The 20,560-nt window shown below is 41.9% G+C and overlaps 1 protein-coding gene and 1 long non-coding RNA gene across 3 annotated transcripts in view; both read left to right on the top strand.

The window, feature by feature from the left end:
* Positions 1-298: 298 nt before the first annotated feature.
* LOC134224886 (uncharacterized) lies at positions 299-11,520 on the top strand. 2 transcript variants are annotated; one of them, XR_009983095.1, is made up of 4 exons: positions 299-589; positions 660-885; positions 9,152-10,142; positions 10,313-11,520. It is a non-coding gene; the product is annotated as an uncharacterized LOC134224886 (long non-coding RNA). The 2 variants fall into 2 exon arrangements; XR_009983094.1 differs by lacking the exon at positions 9,152-10,142.
* Positions 11,521-13,404: 1,884 nt separating this feature from the next.
* The window catches only part of LOC134224883 (zinc finger protein ZFP2-like), a 54,449-nt gene continuing 47,293 nt past the window's right edge, over positions 13,405-20,560 (top strand). Inside the window, exon 1 of the mRNA XM_062704523.1 lies at positions 13,405-14,190. Coding sequence (XP_062560507.1) covers positions 14,174-14,190 — 17 coding nt within the window. The 5' untranslated portion in view covers positions 13,405-14,173. The remainder of the gene's footprint in view (positions 14,191-20,560) is intronic.

Here is a 20,560-nt window from a genome sequence, read left to right as displayed (position 1 = left end):
TGTGCCGATCCGGAACTGAGATATCCGGAGCAACGAGTCCAAAACTTCTCCCAAGCGAATAAACATCATGCGTTGCTGTGGAGAAGTTATTCAACGACAAACATATTCCTGCTGTGTCCAGTGCCTGGCAGTTCACTTCGGCCGCAGTACCATTGGCATTTTGTGCTATGAAAATTGTCGGTGCTCGATTCCGGCTTTCCATTTTTGCCGCTAACGAACAGGTTAACGACTGTAATTGTTTGATTTCAAAATATCATTATTTTAAAATATATTGTTTTTTTTTGTTTATTTGCAGTTCCCACCTGGACGATGGTATTTGCTAAATATTAAAATAAACAAATAATTTGTTAGGCACGCAACGGCAAAGCAAATTAAAAAAGCTCCGGTTCCAATTAATTTATCTGATTCGCAATTGTGACGCGATGGTGCCCAGGAGTCAATAAGCACACAGTCGACAATATGGGGACCATATGCAAATGTACCGGGATTGGATTGTCGTTAAATTGAAAGGTGCCAAAAAGGCATTAGCAGAATTTTGCCAATCAAGTTTTTTACGGGAATGTGCATCTGCATTTCTTCTGGTTCATAGGTAAGTACCTAGTTCGAGAGGTAGGAAGATAAATGTTAGGTTGGTAAATAAATGGTAGTATGTATTCTAGGAGGACCGCTCCGGAAACTGTCCGAACCAAAAGAGAACCTTTTAAGCCGGCTGGTACGGACGTTCGTCAAGCAGCTCCGTCAGCGCTGATAATATCCTCGTAGCTACAGAAGCGCAAGCATCTCGACGAAAAGCGTTAATGCACCGGAGAGAAAAACGCTCCCCAAGAAGCGAAACATCGGCCATCGGCTGAGGAATGAATTTGAAGCCAATCCGTACTGGTTCAAGTAAGTAGCTGTTTGTGATTGATTTCTTAATTTCGCCACATTTGGTGTTCGTCTTAGGGGAAATTACGGCTTTGGCAGATTGCGACTTATTTTTATCAGGGAAGTGTTTTAAGACCAATTCCACTTAAACTTTGTACATCAAAGATTGTTGTGGTTGAATTTCAGAATGATTAAATTAAAACCTCTTCCCTTGGGGGGAAATGCTAATCTAATCTTCCGGTCAATTGCATCATACAGTGCATATACTCCTGTATATACACGATTGTGATACATCACCAGTGCTAAGATGTGCACGTATTACTTGGCAATCTAATTGCATTGATTGTGTGTCTTTTCAAAATTCCCAATAATATTCCTTTGAAATATCAAAAATTATTATCGAAAGGGAAAGAAACGTGCAAATGGGTACTGACCAAGTTCCCCCTGGTGGTGCTAAACTGATAAGTAATAACAACGTCTACCACCTCTATTTTAATCACGATCTTTTATTACTTAATAGAAAAGTTATCGGGAATCTTACATACTGTAGAAATTCTAATCTTTCAAATGTCCAGTCACCGAGAAAGGAATAATCGAAGTCAATGCAGATTCCGCTGGAAATTCTTCTTGGACTCCGAAATGAATCTTTGTGGGATTCCGATGAAAAACCTTTTGGAACTCCGGTGGAAATCATCCTGAGATTTCCATGACAATCCTACTGGGATTTGACCATAGATTCTTCCGAAATTTTAATAGCAGTTCTTCTGGGACTCCGATGGGAATCTTACTGAATTTTCGACGAGAATCTTATTGGTATATCGAAGGAATAACCTACGGGACTAGGGGGCCCTCCTTAGCCGTGCGGTAAGACGCACGGCTACAAAGCAAGATCATGCTGAGGGTGGCTGGGTTCGATTCCCGGTGCCGGTCTAGGCAATTTTCGGATTGGAAATTGTCTCGACTTCCCTGGGGATAAAAGTATCATCATGCTAGCCTCATGATATACGAATGCAAAAATGGTGACCTGGCTTAGAAACCTCGCAGTTAATAAATGTTGAAGTGCTTAATGAACACTAAGCTGCGAGGTGGCTCTGTCCCAATGTGGGGATGTAATGCCAATAAGAAGAAGAAGAACATACGGGACTACGGCGGAAATGCTTCTGAAAATTGCAATAGAAAATCTGAGATTTCGGATTTTTCGTTTGATTATGACAGGAATACTTCCAAGATTACGATTGGAATCCTACAGAAACTCCAATCGAAATCCTTCTGGGATGTCAATGGAAATCTTTTTTTTGGATTTTCCATGGGAATCTTTTTGTGTTCTCCAAGAATGCCTTCGGAAGTTCCTCCAGGAATTCTTTTAGACGTTACACCAGGAATTCCTTCGCAAGTTCCTTCGGAAGTTCCTCAAGGAATTCCTTCTGAAGTTCCTCCAGGAATTTCTTCGGAAGTTTCTCCAGGAATTCCTTTGAAAGTTCCACCATGAATTCCTTCGGAAGTTCCTTCAGAAATTCCTTCGGAAGTTCTTCCAGGAATTCCTTCGGTAGTTCATTCAGGAATTCCTTCAAAAGTTCTTCCAGAAATTCCATCGGAAGTTCCTCCATGAATTTCTTCAGAAGTTCCTCCAAGAATTCTTTCGAAAGTTCCTCCAGGAATTCTTTCGGAAGTTCTCCAGAAATTTCTTTGAAAGTTACCCCAGGAATTCCTTTGGAAGTTCCTCCAGGAATTCCTTTCATTTCCTCCGGGAATTCCATCAGAAGTTCCTCCAAGAATTCCTTCAGAAGTTCCTGCAGGAATTCCTTCGGAAGTTCCTCCAGGAATTCCTTCCAAAGTTCCTCTAGCAATTCCTTTGGAAGTTCCTCCAGCAATTCCTTCGGAAGTTCCTCCAGCAATTCCTTCGGAAGTTCCTCCAGGAATTTCTTTGGAAGTTCCTCCAGGAATGCCTTCGGAAGTTTCTCCAGAAATTTCTTCCGAAGATTCTCAAGGAATTTCTTCGGAAGTTCCTGTAGGAATTTCTTCAGAAGTTCCTCCAGGAATTTCTTCGGAAGTTCCTCCAGGGATTTCTTTGAAAGTTCCTCCATGAATTTCTTCAGAAGTTCCTCCAAGAATTCTTTCGAAAGTTCCTCCAGGAATTCTTTCGGAAGTTCTCCAGGAATTTCTTTGAAAGTTCCCCCAGGAATTCCTTTGGAAGTTCCTCCAGCAATTCCTTTCATTTCCTCCAGGAATTCCATCAGAAGTTCCTCCAAGAATTCCTTCAGAAGTTCCTCCAGGTATTCCTTCGGAAGTTCCTCCAGGAATTCCTTCCAAAGTTCCTCCAGCAATTCCTTCGGAAGTTCCTCCAGAAATTCCTTTGGAAGTTCTTCCAGACATTCCTTCGGAAGTTCCTCCAGGAATTCCTTTGGAAGTTCCTCCAGCAATTCCTTCGGAAGTTCCTCCAGGAATTCCTTTGGAAGTTCCTCCAGGAATGCCTTCGGAAGTTTCTCCAGGAATTTCTTCGGAAGTTCCTGTGGGAATTTCTTCAGAAGTTCCTCCAGGAATTTCTTCGGAAGTTCCTCCAGGAATTCCTTTGAAAGTTCCTCCAGGAATTCTTTCAGAAGTTCCTACAGGAATTCCTTCGGAAGTTCCTCCAGGAATTCCTTCCAAAGTTCATCCAGCAATTCCTTCGGAAGTTCCTCCAGGAATTTCTTCGGATGTTCCTCCAGAAATTCCTTTGGAAGTTCCTCCAGGAATGCCTTCGGAAGTTTCTCCAGGAATTTCTTCGGAAGTTCCTGTAGGAATTTCTTCAGAAGTTCCTCCAGGAATTTCTTCGGAAGTTCCTCCAGAAATTCCTTTGAAAGTTCCTCCAGGAATTCCTTCGGAAGTTCCTCCAGGAATTCTTTCGAAAGTTCCTCCAGAAATTCCTTCGGAAGTTCCTCAAGGAATTTCTCCGGAAGTTCTTCCAGGAATTCTTTCGGGGGTTCCTCCAGGAATTCTTTCGAAAATTCCTTCAGAAATTCTTTCGGTAGTTCCTCCAGCAATTTCTTCGGAAGTTCCCCCAGGAATTCCTATGGAAGTTCCTCTCGGAAGTTCCTCCAGGAATTTCTTCAGAAGTTCATCAAGGAATTCCTTCTGAAGATCCTCCAGGAATTCCTTAGGAAATTCCTCCAGGAATTCCTTCGGCAGCTCCTCTGGGAATTCCATCGGAAGTTTTTCAAAGAATTTCTTCGGAAGTTCCTCCAGGAATTCCTTTGGCAGTTCCTCCAGGAATTTCTTTGGAAGTTCCTACAGGAATTCTTACGGAAGTTCCTCCAGGAATTTTTTCAGAAGTTCATCAAGGAATTCCTTCTGAAGATCCTCCAGGAATTCCTTCGGCAGCTCCTCTGGGAATTCCATCGGAAGTTTTTCAACGATTTTCTTCGGAAGTTCCTCCAGGAATTCCTTCGGCAGTTCCTCCAGGAATTTCTTCGGAAGTTCTTCCAGGAAATCCTTTGAAAATTCCAACAAGAATTCCTTCGGAAGTTCCTCCAGGATCTCCTTTGGTATTTCCTCCAGGAATTCCATCAGCAGTTTCTCCAGGAATTCCTTCAGAAGTTCCTCCAGAAATTCTTTCGGAAGTTCCTCCAGGAATTTCTTCGGAAGTTGCACCAGGAGCTCCTTTGGAATTCCTCGAGGAATTCCTTCACAAGTTCTTCCAGGAATTCCATCAGAAGTATCTCCAGGAATTGTTTTGAAAGTTTCTCCAGGAATTCCTTCGGAAGTTCCTCCAGGAATTCCTTCGGAAGTTCCTCCAGGAATTCATTCGGAAGTTCCCCCAGGAATTCTTACGGAAGTTCCTCCAGAAATTCTTTCGAAAGTTCCTCAAGGAATTCTTTCGAAAGTCCCTCCAGAAATTCTTTCCGAAATTCCTCAAGGAATTTCTTCGGAAGTTCTTCCAGGAATTCCTTCGGGGGTTCCTCCAGGAATTCTTTCGAAAATTCCTTCAGAAATTCTTTCGGTAGTTTCTCCAGCAATTTCTTCGGAAGTTCCCCCAGGAATTCCTTTGGAAGTTCCTCTCGGAAGTTCCTCCAGGAATTTCTTCAGAAGTTCATCAAGGAATTCCTTCTGAAGATCCTCCAGGAATTCCTTAGGAAATTCCTCCAGGAATTCCTTCGGCAGCTCCTCTGGGAATTCCATCGGAAGTTTTTCAAAGAATTTCTTCGGAAGTTCCTCCAGGAATTCCTTTGGCAGTTCCTCCAGGAATTTCTTTGGAAGTTCCTCCAGGATTTCCTTTGGTATTTTCTCCAGGAATTCCATCAGAAGTTCCTCCAGGAATTCCTTCAGAAGTTCCTCCAGAAATTCTTTCGGAAGTTCCTTCAGGATTTTGCACCAGGAGCTCCTTTGAAATTCCTGGAGGAATTCCTTCACAAGTTCTTCCAGGAATTCCATCAGAAGTTCCTCCAGGAATTCTTTTGAAAGATTCTCCAGGAATTCCTTCGAAAGTTCCTCCAGGAATTCCTTCGGCAGTTCCTCCAGGAATTCCTTCGGCCTCCAGGAATTCTTTCAGAAGTTCCTCCAGGAATTGCTTCGGAAGTTCCTCCAGGAATTCCTTCCAAAGTTCCTCCAGCAATTCCTTCGGAAGTTCCTCCAGGAATTTCTTCGGATGTTCCTCCAGAAATTCCTTTGGAAGTTCCTCCAGGAATGCCTTCGGAAGTTTCTCCAGGAATTTCTTCCGAAGCTTCTCAAAGAATTTCTTCGGAAGTTCCTGTACACACAAAAAAAAATCGTTGGTGCAAATAAAAGAAACGTTGGTAAAATTAAGAAAATTAGTTAGTGATTTTCAGTAGAAAGTATAGGATTGTTAATTCTACCAATGCAAAAATTGTCACTTCTGCATAAACATTGACAAGCGTCAAATCTTTCAAAATAACATTTTCCTCTCAAAACAAAATGTGCATTTACATTAGAATCAACTAGTGATACTTTCAAAACAACAAGTCATTTTCACTTTTATTTTCACATGTGCATTTTCAATTTAGGTTGCAAAAGAAATCAACAAATTTAAAATTTATTATTTTTTTTCTATATTTTATTGTCGAATAATGCATATGATTTATTTGATAGCCGGAATACGGCTGCTTCTTCTTATGGAATACACAATATGTCCTCGAGAACTAGAATAGTTCAAGTTTCGCAGTGGATTCGATGCGCTGGAGCAAGCTGACACAAAATTTGATTTCCATTTCGGCCCGTTGTATCGTCGATTGGACTTTCGTTCAAGGAGGAACTCGATGTTTTGTGGTAGTTTAGTTGTTGGCGGGCATCTTTTGTTGAATCTTCTCAATCTACATATAACCCCTGTGGAATTAATGGAGAAGAAAAATAAGCAATTAAGGAGATAATTTTCCATTTATTGTGCCTTACCGCTTGTTTTTTGTTTCTGAAATGTTTTACCAGCTAGCCAGTATCTTATGCTTGTATTTGCGGGGGAAGCAGCCTGATGCCGTTCAAGTTCAAAAGCGATCGCCCCGACCGCTGAACCGGCATTTCCAATGCATGATGTCACACCGGATAAAATCAGTTTTGATGGCCAAGTTTATTGGATGCCGCTCTCGTACGGTTCCTGAATGTACCTCGCTCGGAATGTACTCCTTCTTAATCTGCATCAGCAGATTCACTGCAGTATGGATGGATGTCGTTAACGGATGAATGAACGGATCGGCCTAATAACTTTTTCTGGTCGTTTACGCAACACGGGTAGCTCGACGGGTTGATCGAGCACTTTACGGATTTCAGAACGTTGGATGAAATATGCAACTGTCACTGGCAGTCGAGAGCTGCCAGTTTCCTTTTTTTCTTCATGTCAGTGCTGCCAGAAATGTGGAATGTTGAAGTTTTTTGATTATTTTAAAACATTTGTTCTGAGAGTTTCCACTGTGAAAATCAGAATATGAAACTGAAAAAAAACTTTCATATCAATCAATTTTACATTTGACTGAAAAGTTTTCATTCTCAAAAATACCAAATTTAACGCGTTTTTAAAATAACATTAGAAAATGTTGGAATCCCAACTTTTTTTTTCTCTGTGTAGAAATTTCTTCAGAAGTTTCTCCAGGAATTTCTTCGGAAGTTCCTCCAGAAATTCCTTTGAAAGTACCTCCAGGAATTCCTTCGGAAGTTCCTCCAGGAAATCTTTCGAAAGTTCCTCCAGAAACTTTTTCGGAAGTTCCTCAAGGAATTTCTTCGGAAGTTCTTTCAGGAATTCCTTCGGGGGTTCCTCCAGGAATTCTTTCGAAAATTCCTTCAGAAATTCTCCAGCAATTTCTTCGGAAGTTCCCCCAGGAATTCCTTTAGAAGTTCCTCCAGGAATTCTTTCGGAAGTTCCTGCAGGAATTTCTTGAGAAGTTCATCAAGGAATTCCTTCTGAAGATCCTCCAGGAATTTCTTCGGCAGCTCCTCTGGGAATTCCATCGGAAGTTTTTCAGCGAATTTCTGAGGAAGTTCCTCCAGCAAATCCTTTGAAAATTCCAACAAGAATTCCTTCGGAAGTGCCTCCAGGATCTCCTTTGGTATTTCCTCCAGGAATTCCATCAGCAGTTTCTCCAGGAATTCCTTCAGAAGTTCCTCCAGAAATTTTTTCGGAAGTTCCTCCAGGAATTTCTTCGGAAGTTGCACCAGGAGCTCCTTTGGAATTCCTCGGCGAATTCCTTCACAAGTTCTTCCAGGAATTCCATCAGAAGTTTCTCCAGGAATTCTTTTGAAAGTTTCTCCAGGAATTCCTTCGGAAGTTCCTCCAGGAATTCCTTCGGAAGTTCCTCCTGGGATTCATTCGGAAGTTCCTCCAGGAATTGTTTCGGAAGTTCCTCCAAGAATTCTTGTGGAAATTCCTCTAGGAATTCCTTTGGAAGTTCCTCCAGGAATTTCTTCGGAAGTTCTTCTAGGAATTCCTTCGGCAGCTCCTCCAGGAATTCCTTCAGAAGTTCCCCCAGGAATTCCTTCGGAAGTTCCTCCAGGAATTCTTTCGGAAGTTCCTCCTGGAATTGCATTGGAAGTTCCTCCAGGAATTCCTTCTTAAGTTCCTCCAGGAATTCCTTCGGAAGTTCCTCCAGGAATTCCTTCGGAAGTTCCTCCAGGAATTCCTTCGGAAGTTCCTCCAGGAATTCCTTCGGAAGTTCCTCTAGGAATTCCTTCGGCAGCTCCTCCAGGAATTCCTTCAGAAGTTCCCCCAGGAATTCCTTCGGAAGTTCCTCCAGGAATTCTTTCGGAAGTTCCTCCAGGAATTGCATCGGAAGTTCCTCCAGGAATTCCTTCGGAAGTTCCTCCAGGAATTGCATCGGAAGTTCCTCCAGGAATTCCTTCGGAAGTTCCTCCAGGAATTCCTTCGGAAGTTCCTCCAGGAATTCTTTCGGAAGTTCCTCCAGGAATTCCTTCGGAAATTCCTCCAGGAATTCCTTCGGAAATTCCTCCAGGAATTCCTTCGGAAGTTCCTCCAGGAATTCTTTCGGAAGCTCCTCCAGGAACTCCTTCGGAAGTTCCTCCAGGAATTTCTTCGGAAGTTCCTCCAGGAATTCCTTCGGAAGTTCCTCCAGTAATTTCTTCGGAAGTTCCTCCGGGATTTCCTTCGGAAGTTCCTCCAGGAATTCTTTCGCAAGTTCCTCCAAGAATTTTTTAAGAAGTTTCTCCAGGATTGCCTTCGGCAGTTCCTCCAGGAATTCCTTCAGAAGTTCCTCCAGGAATTTTTTCGGAAGTTCCTCCAGAAATTCTTTCAAAAATACCTCCAGGAATTCTTTGGGTTCTTCAAGTGAACGAGTGCTTCAACCACCTCGATTTCGTCACCACCAATACAAACTCGTTCTCTCTTGAGCCTCTTCCCATGATGTACTTCGTCGTTGACGTGTTGATGAGAAATCTTTTATTGATGCTTTGGGGTCCTGCAGAAATTATGTCATAAATTCCTCTAAAAATTTCTTCGGGAATTCCTTCAGGAACTTTCTTGAACATTTCTTCAATTCCTCTAAAAAAATCTCCAAAGGTTTCCCAATAAGGGAGGAAACCGCCGAGGATTCTTTCAAGAACATATTCAAGAAATGCATTCAGTAATTCTTCCGGAATTTATCTGGGAATACCACTAAAATCACTTGGGAATTTTGTCACTACTTTGAAAATTCCTCGAGGAAATCCATGTTGAAGAAACTCTGGAATTAGTTAATAACGACATTTCCGATTTAATTGTTGGAGAAATATAGAAAACTAGGAAACTACAGAAATTATTGGAAACGCAAACGCATCGTACCTAATCACGGATTTTATAATACTGTTTTTTTGGTAGATCTCAAATGCGCCTTTAGCTCAACAACATCGTCGATGAGATACGTTACAAGAGACCGGCATCGGTCCAGATACCTGGCTCGGACAAGATAGGACAGTACACATCCAGGATTATCCACTGCTAAGCTCAGCGCCTCGCCATCTCTACGATGTGGCGGAATAAACCAGTTTAGTCAAGTCTGGCGAGTTTAAACTCGACTGCGAAGGCAATGAAGACGTACGTATGGGCGATGGACTCGGATCTATCACCAAGTGATACCGATTCGGCTACGTTCATTAAAAGCTTGGTCTCGAAGAAGCCTTTGCTGGAGTAGTTCACCAGACCCGGTGGCCGGTTGCCTGAAATTGTGCAAACTCACAAGGACACGTCAGTCGCCAAGCAGGGAAACAGTGGCCGGCCGATTATGCTTCAGACCAATTACTTCCAGTTGTTTCTGAATGAAGATGAACGCATTTTCCAATATCGAGTTGACTTCAATCTCACGATTGAAACAAGCAAAATAGTAGACTTTTATTCCAAATCAAACCACAAGTGTGGAGTGTACGTATTCGATAGAACGCAGAAGAACAAATTAATCTGAACGGCATTTCATCCACCTTATGCTACGTTTTGACAGGGCAAGTGAATTGAACAACTCAGTTGAATTCAATTGACTTGCCAAAAGTTGAACTTGTTCAACTTTCTTTTCGTTCAAGTGAATTGAATGGACGTGTTTAGACTTTCAATTCGCGTTCAATTCAATCGACTTGCTCAATTCACTTGCCTGTCAAAACGTGGCATTATAGCTGTATGCGAGCGATTGCCGATCATACTCGCCAAAATCCGGACAAAGTATCCAACATTTGGAAACATTCAATCGGCGCATGCAACAGTCGAATGAGAGTTCCGATGTGTTCATGTTATGGAAAATTCAACCTGACAGTTGCTTGGAGGTTCCGGCACACGTCCTTCAGCCAGAAACTGTTTTCTTTCATCCAGAGCAGGAGGCTTGGTAAATATTTCGAATTATTAGATTTTATTCCGGCATTATTTTCTAACGTATAACCTACGTTATTACTTCCTTTATATCATAGATAACTATTTCGGTCCTTATTTTTTTGCTGTAACAAAGCAGTTATCTTTGAACGAATAATAAAAAATATTTTTCCTTTTAAATTGCAGCAAGGTCGAGAGCAAGGAACTGGCGGGAGAAATTGCCGAATAACGAATGGTGTTCCACAATAACCCGATGTACTTAACGGTTGCGCTGACCAACTGGTTCGTGGAAGTACCCGGCGGATAGGGACGGTTTATCGTTGATTTCATGTCCTGCTTGAAACAGGCCGCATCCAAAATGTATTTCCATATTGAGGAACCAAGGCGTGTCTCGATTCCCAACGATCCGCTGACCGTTACTGACCGATTCCCAACGAAAAGGCTGACCGTTACTCGCCATCAAGAACAAATGCTGCGTAGACCGGTCCGTGCCTAGCAAAAACATGAGCACCGAAAAACATTGAATCAGCGAAAACGAAGAGTGAACCGTATCCAGTGGTACGGACGCTCAGCAGTACTTTCCAGATTCTATGAAATTGAAGGCTCAGTACGTATCGAAAAAATACGAAGAACTTTACCAGCGTTAGGACTGATAAAATGGGTGATAAACAGCAGATACCGAAGCAACCAATTAAGTGCCGTATTAAAGCAATTTCCTCCTACGGGGGAAAGAGCTCGGTCGGAACCGGCAACTATACCACCTCGTCCGGTTCCTTGTTCGATTAGCCCGATGTCGCTGCATCCGGAACTTAGGAATAATACCAATACAACTGGAGATCCTGCTACTGCCAATCCAGGGCGGTCAGATTATGAAGGATGAAAGGACGAGGATGAAACTTGAATGAACCCACCGAAAACGTTCCATCGGATGAGCAGTGACAATTTTTTTTCGCAGCTACACCGAGCACCCCTGCGTCAACAATAAGTACTACAATCTGCAGGATATTTACCGGAGTTTTAGTGAAATCTGCGAGTGCAACCACAGCTGCCAAAACCCGCCGTCGCTCAACATCAGTTCCAGTATTAACAACAACAGCAGCAATATTCTGCCACAATTCGTTCCGGTTAGCCCGACTCCGAGAACATCCAGCACAGTTGCTTTCAGTAGGAGAACTCTATCGGATTTGGCGCCATACTCACGAAGAAAAGAACAACTCTAGCCTTAACTTCAGCGTCGCGATCCACAAGCTAGACATGGAACGGATACAGCACAGGATACAGTTAATCTGCACCAGTGCCGATGTTTTGTAGTTAATTCCGAAAAGGTTGATTATACGCGTTTCATGTAATTTAATGTATTCAATTTATTTTGGTTAATAAAGATATAGAATTTTCTTACGAATTTGCTCTCGATCGTTTATTTACATCCAACTGTCATTCGAGGCAGTTATGTAATTATGTACTTTCACTAGTACATATATACATTCTGCGTCGAATGACAGCTGGATGTAAATAAATCAGCATGAAATTCCTCTTGAAACAACCCTAACCACTGCCTAACCGCCTAAAGCGAAACATAGCTAACGTTCATCTAATGTGAGGGTAACGGGTTAGATTGAAATATGCATAAATCATAAACATACCTAACAAAAGTGTTGCAGATCTGTCTAATTTTAGTCTCATTTTACCCTAAAGTTAGAGAGAATATTAGTGTAACTTTCTAACAGGTTACACTCATATTAGGCTCAAGTTAGAGTCACCTTGTTTGCTGGGTTGTATTGTCAGATTTTCTGGATATGATACACTGCGCGGCGTTTGTAATGTTCCCAAATGGATACTTGCACAAAACTTTACGCGGCCAATGACTGTCGACAGGAACGGCCGCGTCGAACGATACACCGCAATGCTATTCACCCATAAGAATCAAGTAAATGGGGTGCAGAAATCGCGGGGGTACTTTTCATGAAAAAACAGCTTCTTGAGAAAACAGAACAGTAATACTGTTTTTGGCCATGCATCGGAGCCGTAGCCACATCCTTGTCTCAGCTCTGTCTACAAGACCACTTCAAGCATGAGAATTTGCTCAGTAATAAAAACTTCCGTGTGTTCCTCTCACTACCGCAGGCAGCAGTCAGTTCAGCCTAGGACCGGAAACCGAGCTTTTTTAGCTAATTGCTCGAAAAGTTGTTTCCGCTGCATACAGTTTAGCCTCAAATAAGAGGAATTCGATTCTTTCAACTGTCTGCAAGGTAACATTATTTATGTTTTATTTTTAAATAAATGAAATACGATGAATCCTTAATTACCATAACTTATTGCTCTAGCTAGAAAAATGGATTAAGCTAGGGCTCTGTATGGTAGATCTTACACCGTAACACACTACGTCAAAGTGATCTACCGTGTTACGGGCTGTCGACGGGTGAATGCTAAGACAGACTGATATGCGCTCAGTACTAATTTTTGTTATTTCAAGTTTTTATCGATGGTTGCCAACGATCTGTCAAATAAAATACTGATGAACCGCAACAGTTTATTATATAATTAGCTTGAGACAGACTATAATGTTGTTTTACAGGTAGCTGCTGACAAGCATTCAGCATTCCGATCTGATAGATTAGGAAGAGAAAGTTTGATGTAGAATCTATGTCAATAAAAAAATTAAATATATACAATCATGACTGGTTCAAAATATGCTTCCTGCCCTACAATTCATCATAACAATGCAAAGCATCATCCCCAATACTCATACAAACATGGACATCAGTATATTGCAGCAGAATCATCTTTCCTCCCCTTATTCCTCGCACATTTGCGATTGGCTCAGGGTTTGAGACGGGCATTTTTCCAAATAGTCAACGGTGATTGGTGGTACCTCCTCTTTTATCCCTACCCTGCTGCTACATACAAACACACCCAACGACCTGTTGCGCAACATACTGCTATTCGTGTGAACTCTACAGCAACCGGTCGAATGTTTTTGGAGTAATTATAAATAATTAAGTACAATCCGAGTGATCGTGTTTGTCAATAATATGTGAATATTTAAAATAATATTTAATTGGAAAATAATAACAAAAGGGAAGTCCGTGACATTGTGATCTCTAATTCTGATATCTTTTCGATCCGACGTTGCAACAAACACCGAAATGTATACAAATTTCCTATACACATGCGCAGCCTTGAATCTCCCCACCCTCAAAAAGTGGGTATTGTCTTGCAAGTAAGGTAAACACTTGCATAAACACACAAACACAATCACGTGATATCACGTCCATAAGAATCGGATATGGCACGGACTCGCGTGTGCTGCATGACCAATGAGAAGGCCCGGTTGGAGCTTCTTCATTCTTCTGCCGGCTGTCACTGCAGAAGCACGCGTTTTCGGAGTGGTTTAGTGATGTTTCGACGGGTGATGCAAATCTGATATCAAAATTTGTGTGGTTTGTGGTACTGGCTATTATTAGTTTGATCGATCGTGACTGCCATTGTCAATGGAAGTGTAATGGCGAGTTGCTAATTGGGGCGTTCAAAAATCAAAACGGTGGTAATGTGCAACGGTGAATAGTCGCTTGATTGAAGAAAACCATCCGCAGCGTGGGTGTAGTCTGGTGAAGAAAGGAAATAATACTCATTCGCATTCAACTCGCTTATCCGGGATACGTGACGGCACTGCAAATTGGAAGAAATTTTCATTACATAGGAGCGCTGTGCAATACCGAAGAGAATATAAGTGAACAAGTGTATATACCACCGTCGACGGATTGTGTCATGAGATTCATGATGGAAGTTCGTGCAGGGGCGTGATTTAATTCTAGCGACCATTACCGGTCTCGTCTCAACGTTGCCATCGTAATTTGAGAGCCGAGGCGCAGAAGGACCCAAACTCATCATTACGGCCGAATGGAAGGTCGAAGGTGATTCCGGCACGGATAATCGATAAAGAAAGAGCGGCTTCAGCAACCTGTGATCAGTGATTTTCGCCTCGATCCGTGCGTATCAAGCGCGAAATTATTAAGTTGTAAGCCGTGTGAATCGCCGGATCGGAGAATGGCTGCGATGAACACGTAAGTGGCTTTTGTTCATCGAATTGATTTTCTAGAATCCACCTTCTAACTAAACCAAACATACCCAATACGAGTTATGGAACAATGAATAAAAATAATAATTCAGAATTGTCCAGGAAACTCGCACTTCACTGGTTTCATATTCTGGGGCAAATAACCCAGCGAGCTAAAATAGTATTCAGCTGAACTAGATCCATTCAGATTTTTTTACTCTGAATATCTGAATACAGATATCTATGTAAAGCAGTTGTGGATCTAAAAATTTTGAGTTTATTCTAATGTTAAAATCTTTTATTTTTGTGATTGATAGTCATTGTTTTTAGATTAGAGGACACTTGTTCACCAGCATTTCTCCATTTTGCGATTACATGATTTTGTAAGTGTCAAGTTGCGTTTGCGATCATTTCCCAGCAACATCAAACGAAATATATTATATTTCATAAATACATATATGTAGATTCCGCAAAGTTCTACCGCAGCTGTCAAAGTTCTACCGCCAGCCTGCAAATCTTCAATACACTGAAACAAAAACCTGGTAATTGGCGTTATCATCGTAGAATGCCATGCCAAATAACAGAGAAAAGTATGAAGTGACAGCTGCGGTAGTTTGAAATTGTTCCGGAAAAAGGAAAGTTTGCTCTGGAACAGCAATATTTTGGGCATTAGCGGCACATATTTTTTTGATCTTTATTTTTTTTAATTATATTAAGTGTTGACACTATAAGCGAATGGAAACAGAAAGGTGCCCTGCACGGGCTAAACTTGGGTTCCACTGAAATAGGTTTGTAACTTATTAAATTATGCGAAGGGTTGGCTGGATGAGCTCTACTTGCGAGCCAATCAAGGGTCACGCAAATTGATTTGAACTTAAAACTGACCCTCTTTTCTAAATAGAGCTTAAATGGTAAAACAATAAAAAGTGGTAAATGGAAAACACAAAGAACACTGCAAAGACATCTGATAAGGGGTGGTGACGTGGTCTTATGCGGTGGCGATCTCAGGGTGGGGGCGGTAGGTAATTGAATCCTCAGAATGCCCATTTGCCTTTGGTCATGTGACTTATTCCCGAGACAGAGTGCCTAAAGGAACTAAATAACTAAACTTCGAAGAGCAAATATGCGTCCTTAAGGAAACATATGAGTTCTGTCATAGCTGCCTCGTCGTCTGCTAGTGAACCTCGTGTACTAACTGAGATCTTGTATGGAATGGTCGTACTTGATACAGCGGCAAATAATGTGACGCTATTTTTGGTGACACAAATATTTCACAACAGAACCGGAAAGGTCCTCCACCGAAATTGGGGAAAACTGGAAATAACGCTTGCGGAATCAGTAAAATGGCGATGCTTGCCGGATAAGTGGCAGCGACGAAGACGGCAACAACTTCTGCCGGGAATATGCTGCATTGTCGGGCCAGGCGGTCCGATCTAAGCATGTTCGAACCGGAGACGCTAAATTCGACGCCTCGGTTGGAAACGGAGCCATCGGTATAGCGGATTTTGTGGTTCCAAAAGCGCGTTGTGATAAGCTCCAATAATGACCTTCTGATCTCGTCTCTTTTGTCGGCTTGATTGTCGCCTCTTTTGAAGCGGATGGTGATAGTTCAGCCGTCCGTTCAGCCTCGTGGATGAGAGGGATCATGTTCTCTCCTAGCAGCGGCGAAAGAGGCAACTTTACGACAAATAGCTGCAAAGACCCGATGAAGAAAGGGAACGATCAACGCAAGCCGCTCTATTGTGACATGTCCTACGTTCAACTTGGTGGATCTGTTGTTTGTTCAGTTCTGCCTCGCGAGAGTTTTCATCAAATTTATGGGAGTCTTTCAGGCAACCTTCAAGATCAAGCCGAGTCTTATCAATGGTCCCGCTAGTTGATGGTGATCACAACCAATGTGTCCACGTACACCTTTACCGGCATTCTTGTTTAGTCTACGGATGTCACCCACCGATGTATAGCACTCACCTCGGCCTGCGTCTCGATTCTGGTCCGTCAGTGTGTTCTTCCGGCATCAACGCAATGGATGTCGTCGGCGTATACGAACAGGAACACGTTGACTGGCAGCACGCCGTTCATTGGAGCGATAACGAGGGTCAATGCCAGAACCGATCCTTGGAGTGAGTACACCAGTCTCTTCGGCAAATTCGATGGAAGCGGTGCTGCCAATCAGCATCTGGAAGGTCCGTCCGGTGAGCCTAATAATGGCAAGTGATATTATTTTGACGCTCATTTGTTGTTCTCCTACGTCGAATTAATGGAAAACTTTTTTCATCTATTCTTAGGATTTGTTGGCGAGTGATCAAGTTTTGTTTTTTTTTGATAATATTAAAAAAAAGTCTTATTAAGCGGCATATCAAAAGAAACCGGATTTATGGACTAGATAACTTTGTATAACTGTATGTTATGGCGAAAAAAACATTCTCAAACAAGAAACCACTGTCCTAGAAGTAACTCTTTGGGCAGCATGTTGGTTACGGGGATAAGCTCTGCAAAATAAATTAATAAATCATGCCGTTTTTTTAAATATCTATTTTAGTAAGACGTCCACTGGTATCAGAAAGGTCTTACAGAGTACATACAGCATCACAGCCAACCCCTAGATTAAAAGAACCACCGAAGGAAGTGGTTACCCTCCAATACATTTTTCGAACTAAATCTATCACATGTTGTGCATATGCATGAATCGAGACACTTCAGACATAGTAGTTAAGACCAGTTGATTTTTTAATTATAAATATTTATCTTATCCCAAAAAAAATACTCGAACATGTGGTTATTTTTCAATAACAAATATCTGACGAGGATACAATGAGATACAAATAAAACCACTTGTAATAGAAAGCTAGGGGCCCTCCTTAGCCGTGCGGTAAGACGCGCGGCTACAAAGCAAGACCATGCTGAGGGTGGCTGGGTTCGATTCCCGGTGCCGGTCTAGGCAATTTTCGGATTGGAAATTGTTTCGACTTCCCTGGGCATAAAAGTATCATCGTGCTAGCCTCATGATATACGAATGCAAAAATGGTAACCTGGCTTAGAAACCTCGCAGTTAATAACTGTGGAAGTGCTTAATGAACACTAAGCTGCGAGGCGGCTCTGTCCCAGTGTGGGGATGTAATGCCAATAAGAAGAAGAAGAATAGAAAGCTTTGAAGCTTATCTTGTGCATTGATTTGGCTGCCACTTTTTGCCACCTTGCGAGATATTTTGGTGTGAAAAATGTGTAATTTTGTTCGTAAAACTCGATTTTCTTTCTAACAATTGAAAATATTGTTAAGATTTAGTAGTTAAATGTTGTATTTTTATGTGCAGAATAAGTTTCTAGAACATTGCTAACCTACAAAAAACCGACCATGTAAAGTTATTCATTGTATACCAGTTTTTATAGGGTTAAATGGCCTATCATCTAAAATTGAGTCATATTTTGTTATTTTCAATATATAGATCCGTAGTGTCTTTGACAAAGTTTGTCTGTACATTATTTCTGACAACTTTCCCAAAGACGCCATTTTGTTTCAACAAATTTTGAAAAAAATAAAATTTCTATCTCACTTTTAAGTGAATTAATCAAAAATAAAATTTTCTCAAATGAAACTCCTTGAATATATTATGCCATTTAAAACACGATTTCATACCGAAAAAGCTGACGATCACGGTTTTCGGGATTTTAACCACTGTGCACTGGTCGCTGACACAATCGATAGTTTGGAGGCGCGTGCTGTTAGTGGCTAATGTCGAATTCGTTTTTAAACCTGGGTCAGTGCCAACCCGAACCCTAAATAAAAAAACGTTTTCAGTTCCATCTGTCATTGGATATGGTGGTGTGCGTGGCATCGTGTTTGTTTGATTTGAAACATATGATCACTATACCGGACTTTACCAGTGCACTGGCAGTTTGTGGGCCACAACGAATCAGATCATGATAACAACGATCAAGTACGTGCTCTGATTTTCGCGAATTACGAAATTTACTTTTGGATGGATATATCTACCCCGGATTCTCTATTCCTTTCTACTTCTTCAGGAATTCCTTCACTAGCTCATTCAGGCTTTTGCTCAAAGTTTCCTTTTGGAACTCCCCCGCAAGTTTTTGCAGGAATTTACTCGAAGTTTCTTTCCGGAATTCCCCCGGAAGTTTTTTCAGGTATTCCTTCAGAAATTTCTTCAGGAATTGCTCCCGAAGTTCTTTCAGGAATCCATTCAGAAGTCCCTCTTCTTCCGTATATAACGTTCGGAGCTCGAGAGTTCGTTAGGAAAGTTCTGAAGTTCCTTCTAAAATTCCTTCTGAAGTTCCTTCAGAAAATCCTTGGAACATTCCTTCAGGAATTCCTTTGAAAATTTCTTGAGGAATTCCTCCAAAAAATCCTTCAAAAATTCTTCCGGTAGTTCCTTCAGTGAATCATTTGGAAATTCATTCACGAAATCCTACTCAAATTCCTTCAGGAATTCCTCCAGAGGTACCATCAGGAATTCCTCCGGAAGCTCCAGAATTTCCTCTGAAAGCTCCTCCAGGAATTCCTTCGGAAGTTCCTCCAGAAATTCGTCCGGAAGTTCCTCCAGGAATATTGCCGCAAGTTCCCCCAGGAATTCTTCCGACTGTTCCTCCAAGAGTTCCTCCGGTGGTTCCTCCAGAAAATCCTCCAGTGGAACTTCCTGAGGAATTCCTGGAGGAACTTACGGAGGAACTTCCGGAAGAATTCCTGGAGGAACTTTCGGAGAAATTCCTGGAGGAACTTTCGGAGGAATTCTTGGATGAACTTTCGGAGGAATTCCTGGAGGAACTTTCGGAGAAATTCCTGGAGGAACTTCCGGAGCAGTTCCTGGAAGAATTCTTGGAGGAACTTCCGAAGGAATTCCTGGAGACACTTCCGGAGGCATTCCTGAAGGAACTTCCGGAGGAATTCTTGGCGGAACTTCTGGAGGAACTTCTGGAGGTATTCCTGGAGGAACTTCGGGAGGTATTCCTGGAGGAACTTCCGGAGGTATTCCTGAAGGAACTTCCGAAGGAATTCCTGGAGACACTTCCGGAGGAATTCCTGAAGGAACTTTCGGATGTATTCCTGGAGGAACTTACGGAGGAACTTCCGGAAAAATTTCGAAAGGGTCTACCGGAGGAATTTCTGAAGGAACTTCCGAAGGATTTTTCGGAGGGACATCCGGAGGATTCTATGGAAGGACTTCGAGATCCTTTCTTGGAAGGAATTTCGGAGGAATTTCTGGAGGGACTTCTGGAGGAATTTCTGAAGAAACTTCTAGTGGAATGCTGGAGAAAATTCCGGAGGAATTTTCGGGGGAATTTCTGAAGAAACTTCCGGACTTCCGGAGGAATTTCTTGAGAGACTTCCGGAACTCCGGTACTTCCGAAGGAATTTCTGGAAGAACTTTCAGAGGAATTCTAGGACGAACTTTCGGAGAAATTCCACTTCCGAAGGAATTCTTGAAGGGACTACCGGAAGAACTTCTGGATAGACTTCGGGTGGAATTTCTGTAGGAACTTCTGGAGAAATCTCTTGAGCGACTTCCAGAGAAATTTATGGAGGAACTTTCAAAGGTATTCTTGGAAGAACTTCCTGAGAAATTTTTGGAAGAAATTTCGGAAGAACTCTTGGGGGAATTTCCAGATGAATTTCTGGAAAAATATGAATGCCTGAAATATTGCTCTAATGCATTCCTGGAAGAATTAGCAATGGATTGCATACAAGACTTCAATGAGGAATACCTGAAAGAATTATTAGAATTCTTTGAAGAATTTCCGTATGATTTTTTTGAAGAACTACTTAAATAAATAATTAATGGGGGAGTGTTCGAACAAATTGCAAATGAATTATTGAAGGCCCGTAATATTTCCGTTTAAACAAATTTTCCTGGGATTACTGGAATAGTCCTCAGGGAATATAAATATAATGCAAATGTAGACAAATATTATAGGGAATAAAAATATCCTAAAACGGATTTCGATGCGCATTCTTTATTGAATGCACAAACAGTTTTGTTTTTACTCCGGTTTGTATTTTCCTTCTGCTTGTTTATTCCACCCATATGATTTTCACAGTTGAAGTGCAGTTGTATTGGTGATCCTGGTGCGAAACTGTGAAACAACACAGTGCGAACCCGACAGCTTTGGGGTTGGAACTAGTGCGAACCTAGCTCCAACCTGAGCGAATTAAAAAACACTTTGACAGCACTTAGGTTGGAACTGGTTCCAACCTAGGTTGGAACTTTTTTAAAACGAATTCGACATAAGAATTTCATCTTTCAGTCCGCTGTACATTCTCCCCCCCCCCTCCCCCCGCTAGAGTGGTAGCCGCAACGTTTGGTTCAGGGTTCAGACGATGTGAGGTTGTCAAGTATTGGTAGTGGTGCCAACTTGTAAATGGG

Source organism: Armigeres subalbatus, chromosome 3 (genome assembly GCF_024139115.2).
Source record: "Armigeres subalbatus isolate Guangzhou_Male chromosome 3, GZ_Asu_2, whole genome shotgun sequence".
NCBI lineage: Eukaryota > Metazoa > Arthropoda > Insecta > Diptera > Culicidae > Armigeres > Armigeres subalbatus.
Note: the sequence above shows the minus strand (reverse complement) of the source record. Positions and strands in the feature narration are given on the sequence as shown.